This window comes from Scardinius erythrophthalmus, assembly GCF_964197995.2.
Source record: "Scardinius erythrophthalmus genome assembly, chromosome: 4".
Lineage (NCBI taxonomy): Eukaryota > Metazoa > Chordata > Actinopteri > Cypriniformes > Leuciscidae > Scardinius > Scardinius erythrophthalmus.
Genome location: NC_138224.1, coordinates 15,667,886 through 15,676,600, shown reverse-complemented (window position 1 = coordinate 15,676,600; position 8,715 = coordinate 15,667,886). Strand labels below are relative to the sequence as shown.

General features: G+C 36.9%; 1 protein-coding gene across 1 annotated transcript; it reads right to left on the bottom strand.

Annotated features, from left to right (window-relative positions):
• Positions 1-623: 623 nt before the first annotated feature.
• LOC308689125 (Schwann cell myelin protein-like) lies at positions 624-7,109 on the bottom strand (the record flags this gene model as incomplete). Its single annotated transcript, XM_081362690.1, has 6 exons — positions 624-983; positions 5,168-5,250; positions 5,498-5,776; positions 5,867-6,172; positions 6,267-6,632; positions 7,064-7,109. 6 exons carry the CDS (start codon positions 7,107-7,109, stop codon positions 624-626), a joined length of 1,440 nt encoding a protein of 479 aa, XP_081218816.1.
• Between the last annotated feature and the right edge of the window lie 1,606 nt (positions 7,110-8,715).

Here is an 8,715-nt window from a genome sequence, read left to right as displayed (position 1 = left end):
TCTTTATTTTGTGTAAGTCCACTTTCTTGTGGGAATGTAAAATGAATATAAATAATTTTTAAAAAGTCATCTGTATTAAGTTTCAAATATGTTCAATCTGAGATTTCAAAGTCAATTCCTTCCTGGCCCACATCAGTGTTATGTGTAGCCTTAAAAGGGCTGAATGAAAATCTAAGACCGATTATGTTACTCATTAAATCAGAAGTGGCTCTTATCCGGACTATTAACTTGCTGCCTCGAAAGCAGAATCATAGATATAATATGATAGAATGAATCACATTCGTATTTCCATGGCAACTCCAAGGCACTTAACCATTTAAAAACATAAAATAACAGAAAAATTGGGGAGAATATTTACTAAATACAATAAATGAAAAAGCTGTATAAGAACTACTCGTACAATATTTACAGTGCTCTTTTTATCTTTGTGCCCCTCGTGAAGTCAATCTACACTCCACTGGCTTTAACAGTCATCCGTTCGCTTTTTGGTTTTTAACCACATTTCGCAACCCATCAGCAACATCTAAAGCTGTGTCATGAAATAATGAGGCTTGGTGTTAAAAATATTGTTAACATATATCAGAAATATTTAGGAGAAAACAAATGGCAAAATCTCCAGTTCTCTATGGGTTACGACGTTTAACCACTGCGTAAAGCTGAGAGGAGTCTGCAAACGGCTCTTTCTCGGATTCCTTTGACTCGGTTTGTTCAGTGACCACATCTGCTCCTACAATCACCTGAGCCTCTATTGCTCTTGAAGACTCAACTATTGAGCTCTCTGCATTTGCCATTCCAACAGAACAATGTTGGACCGAAGTGTAGTCAGCATTAAGTGAGGAGGCACTCCCGAACTCTCGTGACTCAGGTGTGAAGTCAACGGAGGAGTAAATTAAGGATTCTGGATTTTCTGTGGCAGTTCCAGCAGAAGACGTCACGACATCATTGGCATAAACAGACTCCGCTTCATTCTCATGTGGAACAGCCTAAAACATTGACAGGGTTGAATCAGCTCTGCTGTGTCTGTGTAAATTGTTCAGCAGTTTGTGTACTTTATTAGGTTGGTAATAAGTTTAAATTTGTTTACAACGTCAGGTTTTTTTTTTTTTTGTGAATAAATCGTTTGTGTGATTTTTTTGTGTCATTTGTAACTCACGTCACTGGTCGAAATATTTCTTGTACCATCTTCTCTTCTAGTCTGCTGAAGTTTCATACCCTTCTTTCTGAAAAGAATGTGTTCATGTTTATAATATCAGTTATATACTAGCATCACAGATAGCAAAACCATAAGCCAGACAGGATTGGCTTTTATAGTAAAATCATCTAGTGCAGTGACCCCCAAAAAGTATTTAGTACCTTTGTCACACTTAAAAATGTCCATTATGTCGCCGGTACAAAACGACAAAGCAAGTGGCATCTGCAAACAATGATGTAAGAGCTTTTCTCAAAACTAACTTCTCTAAGTCAACCTGGGTCAAAGTGTTTTTTTAGTGGATGAGTGAAGTAACCATTGTGTAATATGTTCATCATATTAGTAAATTTAATAAGTATAGTGTCAAAATATTTTTTGTGTTTATTGTGATTTTTATATATGTTCTGAATCATTTAAATGTTAATTTTGCTAATGTTTGTGAAATGTTTTACTTTCACTATTTTATTTTTAACAAATGCCTCTCGGTTTGATATTTTGTTATATAATGCATATATAATACTTTTTTTTTGCCTAGATATATTAATTTGTTCAAACATACATTATATAAAAATGCACTTCATACATATTTGAATATAATACTTCTATGATGAACATGTTTGTAATTTCTAAATTAAAATACATATTTTTGAGGAACAGAAAGTGCCCAAAATGAGAGGCAAAACTCTTTCTTAATAATTAAAAAAAGTTTTCTACTTAAAAAAAGAAAAAGGCTTACAATTAAGTTAGAAACTTACCTATTCCTAGTGTAAGGAAACAAGGTATTATTTTTTACTTGATGGTCACATTACATTTTTGGAGTCATTAGATGTAAACTTTTGGTATAATTCATTTTTTTATTTCTCAATAGGTGCTATTGTTCTTGGAACAAAGTTGCATTTAAATGTTTATCCTCCCATAACTGAATAAATCACTTTCATCTGCACCATATGTCAGAAAAGTGAGTGAGTTTATATAAAACAAAATCCATCAGCTCATTATCATATGTTGAGTCTGTTCTGTGATACTTATCTTTTCTTCTCTAATTTAGGTTCCACTTTATTTCGATAGTCCACTTTAGACATTCTACTAACTGTAAGTAACTTTGCAACAACATGTCAACTAACTCTCATTAGAGTATTAGTAGACTGTAGTAGACTGTTAGTAGACTATTAGGTTATGGTTAGGTGTTAGGGTTCGGGTTAGTAGAATAAGTTGAATTGTAGTTGCCAAGTTACTTATAGACAGTAGAAAGTCTGTTGGGGGACCATCACAATAAAGTGTTAGCAAATATTAAGCAGACAGTCTACTAATACTCTAATGACAGTTAGTTGACATGTAGTTGCAAAGCTACTCATAGTTAGTTATAGAATGTTTAAAGTGGACTATCGAAATAAAGTTCTGCTACAGTTCTTAATACCTTATATGCAGGGGCATAGGAGCAATTTTGAACCTGGGGGGGACAGAAAATGCTAGGAGGGTTCGTAAGAACACATTGATGGCCTAAGACACAAAACGAGTGGTTTGTGTGAGAAAACGAACAGTATTTATATTGTTTTTAGCTCTTATACACAGACACGTCCAAGTGATCTGAGGGCGCGCACGCATCCTGCTGTGTGACGTGTGCGCAGACTGGTGCATAGATATATACACTAGATGTCGCTTTAAAGACATTAGTTCCAATGAACTGCCGTAGATATATACACTAGATGTCGCTTTAAAGACATTCGTTCCAATGAACTGCCGTAGTCAAGGTGACATCTAGTGTATATATATCTATGCACCAGTCTGCGCACACGTCACACACCAGGATGTGCGCGCGCCCTCAGATCACTTGGACGTGTCTGTGTATAAGAGCTAAAAACTATATAAATACCGTTCGTTTTCTCACACAAACCACTCGTTTCGTGTCTTAGGCCATCAATGTGTACTTACGATGGGGAATTGTTTAATTTGGACGATGGGGAATTGTTTTAATTTGGACTCTTTGCTCTTTGAGACAGTGACCATAGACCTGCATGATATGACTGACAGACAAAAACGGTTTTGGTAAGCTAAACCATACCAAAATGTAATTTCAAAGTGAACTACAGTTTCCCTTTAAGAGCATAGCCTATACTTTGCTTTGTTGTAGTATCAACAGGTAGGCCTATTAGGAAATTTAGCATTTACATTACTGTTAATCAGCAGTGGTGGAATGTAACGAAGTACAAATAGCCTACTTTGTTACTTTACTGAAGTAGGCTACATTTTTCACGTAGTTGTATCTTTACCTATCTGTAGGCTACTTTACTTAAGTAGAATCAATAGTGCATAGGCCTACTTTTGACTTTTACTTCGTTACATTTTGCAGCAATTATTATACTTTCTTCTCCACTACATTTCTACAACGTTTCGTTACATTTTCTGATCAGTTTTCCCCTGCCAAAACAGGGATTGAAAAAAATCTCCTGTTTTCGGTGCTGAAGTTATGCGTTCATGTAACATAGCCTAAGGGTGGCGCTGCCAATAAAGCACCTAAAGGCTGTCACAAAGAACCGGCAAAAGTAATGATTATGAATATGAAAAATATAGCAAGGAGACATTTTCTGTCTCCAGTGTTTTCTGTGTCAGTGCCCTGCATAGATGAAGTTGACGATGCTGGCTCGCAATTTTCGCAGTAGTGAACGCACCAGAGAGAAATGCACATTTCATACAGATTACACAAGCAGCAGTCTACTTTCTTTCGTTTTGAATTGTTCTGTTTAAAAGAAGACATTTCAAGGTTTCTAAAGATATTTCTCAGGTCAGTGAAGCAAGTAGGCTACCTTATACGCAGAGTTTCGGTTCATTTGTGAGATGAGATCATTTTAAAGAAAGGCTTTGTATTTTCTGTTTGAGGTCTCTGTGAAAGTTTTAAACAGTTTTTGAGTGCCGCTTTCAGAGCGGTCACATCCGTAACATTGTTTTTTCCTCATAAATGCGAACATGAAAAATAAAATGAATATGTTATGTTCTGTGGAGAACCGACCCTTCTTCATCCGGTGGGTAGTACTTTGGTTTGCAGTGTAATCCACAGAATTACAAAAAAATATTTTGCCACCTAAAAGTTAAAGATTTTTTGTGTCACGTCCACGGCATGTGTAGCCTATTTCCCTCATATTAAATATAAAACGCATGTGTAGACTGATATTTTTCTAATGTCTGGACTCCTTTATTAAGGGAGTATGGATAAACAGTTTCAATATTGGTATTAAATGCATTTTCAGAGAATTTATATTTCAAGTTTTTACTGCAAATGTCACGTTCATAACGCTGCAATTGACATCACTTGATTACACATTGTTATGATATGGACACTTTTTGTACAACCAACGTTGTGCTGAACTTGACAAAATTGATCTGCAGTGGCGGCCAGCGGCTCGTGATTTATTATTATTTTATTTTTTTTCAAGGCAGTAAAAGGTTCTGGAAGTTTTGCGTGCTTCCACATCCCGCGCAACTACTACTGATCTCCCAGGAACATTAATTATATATTGCTGCGTACATTTATCCGTGTCGGAGTTCGAGTAGTAGCCAACCTAGATGCGCATGGCATGCGCGAGTGGTGCGCGATAATGGTCCACTGACAACGAGATTAAGCAGCTGAACAAGAATAAGGCGGCCTCCTGTATTTTTGCTAGTCGATTTTTTTAGTGACATGATGGGTTTTAACTTCATTCAGGAGATTTGGGGTAATTGCACAACTGACAGGTGTGTGTGTGTGTGTGTGTGTGTGTGTGTGTGTAGTGTAACCATAGCGACAAAACGACCAACTTTCGGACCCTGAAAAATTTATTTATGTAGGCCTATTTAAAAGTTGCAGAATGGATTAATTTGGAGACTCCGAAATCGGCAGAGATAGACAGGCAATGCAAAACAAAATCTTACATTGGGAAATAGTGGGGGGGACAAAACAATGGCTCCTACGCTATGCTTATATGTGTCGTTCACCTACCGTACACAGATAAATGTAATGGCACAGAACATAATGACCAGCACAGCCGCAACAGCAACTCCAATCATCACAGAGGAAACATTCAAACCTAAAGAAGAATAAAGGAGTGTTTAGAAAACCACTGATGATCCACTGATTCAATTTAACAAGGAAAAGCAGGTCATATCGTAATCTTTAAACAACAAGATAACAATGATGGCAGGAGCATAGGAATGATATAAAAAGTGAGAGATTAGCATTAATGACTGATGCGGTTATGACTTTTTTCACGTGCACGTGTGCCACTTGGGACAGGGCCATATTTGTGTTCTATGTGATGAAGAACTGAAACTCACGTGCAACAGATAGAAGCAGTTTTCTTGCAGTGCCATGAGTGTTGTTACCGACACACTGCAGAGTGTATGTGTGTGAGAGTGACTGATGTAGAGTGATGGAGCTCCTCAAGCCTGTGCTGTTCAATCGCTCTTCACTGATGAACGTGTTTGAAGAGTTACTGACAGGACGTCCAGACAGATGCCACTCCAGTTCAGGAGAGGGATTCCCATCAACCTCACAGAAACACACTGTTACATCAGTTCCGTTACAGCTGGAGGAGGGAGAGATTTTAGGGGGATCTGAAAAAGAAAAAGAGAATGATATCATACGTATAGATTTATGGGCGTCTTATGGAGGAGAAAAGAACTGATGCCACAAAAACATCCTACACTGAACATGTAATGTGATGTTGTCCTGTGCTGTTTTGTTCTTGTCCTGTAGCTGGTAGGTTATAGTGCAGGTGAAAGTGACTCTGTGGTGATGGTGAGTAGCAGTGAAGTTCAGATCAGAGATGAGGAGCTCCTGTTGTCTGCTGCTCTCATTGAGGGGGATTCTGGGAGTGAAGCTCCATGTGAGAGTTGGTGGAGGAGAGGAGCAGAGAGTCTCAGCAGAGCAGCGCAGACTCACAGAGCTCCCCTCCAACACCTCCTGATCCTGATCCTCATTCAGCTTCACTGTGGGTTTGGGGGGAGACTCTGAAATACACACAAATACAAGAATGAAACAATGAAAGCATGACAAAAAAACTAAAAATCATTTAACACATTCATTTATAAATAAATCACTCACCAATGACATTTACAGTGGAGGTGTTTTGTACGTAGCTGTATTTCAGATTACCACTCTCAATCCTGAAGTAATAATTACCATCATGTTTTGAACTAACATTATAAAAAATAGTGGTGCAGTTCTTCTCATGTAGTTTTCCAGTTATTTTCCCTTTAAAGTGATTAGAATTGGGAACTCTAGAGTTAAACATTTGATGGTTATCCACATTTTGTCCATCTTTGAGCCAAAATCCTATAGCAGCACTCTCATTGAGGTCTATGTCATATTTATCCTCAATCTCAAATGTGCACTTTATGATCACACAGGATCCACTGAGAGCTTCAATCTTCTCTGGCAGACTGATGCTGAAATCTCTACAGCAAACACCTACAACACACACATGATGAAAATCATTCAGACACCAGCAGAAACAAACACTGAAACATTCAGACAAACGAACACATTTCTGTAACACAAAATGCTAAAAACTAAATTAATATATATATATATATTTTTTATTTCAAAACATTAATTTATTTTACAGCGTCATTGTTAAAAGGATAAACATAAACAGAACAGAAGCAACAGTGAAACAAAATATTCCAGTGATATTTCATTTAAATAGTAATAATCTTCTTTTTAAGTACTCTTGAGAAAAGATCTGTTTTTCAACATTGTATAAATGTTCTAATTGTCTGTAAGTAAACTCTCTGAAGCACCACACATAGACAGAATAATAGTTTAGCACAATTCATGCTCTCATTCGCATCACACTTTAGTCGTTTAAAAACTAGATGTGAAGAGAAAGGAAACCACACCTTGCAGCAGAAAAGAGAAAAGAATGATTTTCTCTGCCTTGTTCATCTCTTCATTAACAGACGCTCAGTCCAGTGAGGAAACACAATTGTAAATCTGCACAAACGCGACAAAAATATGATATGTACGAACTGATTGTAAGTGTCCAGCAGCTCAATAAACAGAACAACACTGAAAACATCTGAAAAAACATCTAAAAAAGAAGAAGAGTTCAACACTTGCCAGAGATAAGAAAAATTTGTTTTTAGAAGGAAACCAAGTTCTGTATTGTGGCGTCTGCCGATGATTTGAGACAGTGTGAAACTGTACTGAACTGTGCACATAATAAACTGACTGACTGCTTGAACAACTTCCTCTATAATCATCAACATGCATCCTGTTTATAGACAGAACAACATTTAATAGTACATACTTCAGACTTTGAACTTTAATACATATTCAGTTGCTGTCATTTCCAGTATTAAAACTAAATGTGACAGTTCCATCAGTTTTCTGCTCAGAATTCATTTAAGAGCGTCATTTTTTTAAGTGGTAATGTATGAATCTGCACTGCCTTATTAGCTCTTCAGCAGCAGCCTTTTGAAATCACTTGAAATGTAGAAATGAAGAAATGAACTGTCCTTTTACATTCCTTCTATTATTCCAACTTAATATGCAGAAACAACTAAAGTAAGCCATTCCTGAATTCCCTAAAAATTGTCTTAGATTTTTACATAAGCATATATACCGTGGCATCAAAACAGGACTAGGGATCTTCTTGCAATTTTTTCCAAATAAAGCTGTGGTGAAAAAGTGCATTGGTGAATTAAAAAATCTAAGAAAAATGTTCAGTTCTGAACATACTGTTTGGAGTCAGTGGGACATATAGAGATGCTCACTGCTGATTGGAATTATTACTGTCTCTACTTGCTGCCATACAACTTACTGTACAACTTCCCCAAAGATCTGCGCTACATCAGCTCTGAACCCCCACCGGTGATTTACTGACAGAATTCACCCACACCGCTGACTGAACATGGACGGTTTGCTACAAAATATCATTCTTTCAGCATTTCAATTTTTAGATGTATTTAGAATTTGTTGCTCAGATGAGAAAATGCAACACTGTGCTGTGATTTTTCTCCATATATGGACTTTTGACTTCACTTCTTAAAAGCATTTATTTATGGTTATCATCTTTTTTAATAACAGAAAGCAGAAGCCTGAATCATGGGAAAAATACTGCAGCAGTAGACTATCAAAAACCAGAAGAAGAGTACAAAAACAGACATACAGGTCATTATTCAAAAAAAAAAAAAAAAAAAAAATATATATATATATATATATACTTGAAATAAAAACTTACCTAAGGCTTTACAAAAAGGTTTCATTTGTTAATGTCACAGGTCGGGATGGGCCGAACCAGACTATGCCCACCCCTAGACCCAGAACACTTTGAGGAACGTGCCAGAGACGAGACCAGAGTCAAGGAATAAAGAGTAACAAATTTTATTAAGAATAAAACAATTGGTAATCCTAATCTAAAAGTCTTCTTCTCTCCCTCGTCCAGGGAGGAGTCCAAGACGGCAAGAGGACACAGTCTTCCCCACAGACGGCGATTCCCAGTAAGGAGTACCGGACTGGTAAGTATCTCACGGTATGCAGGTTAACAGAG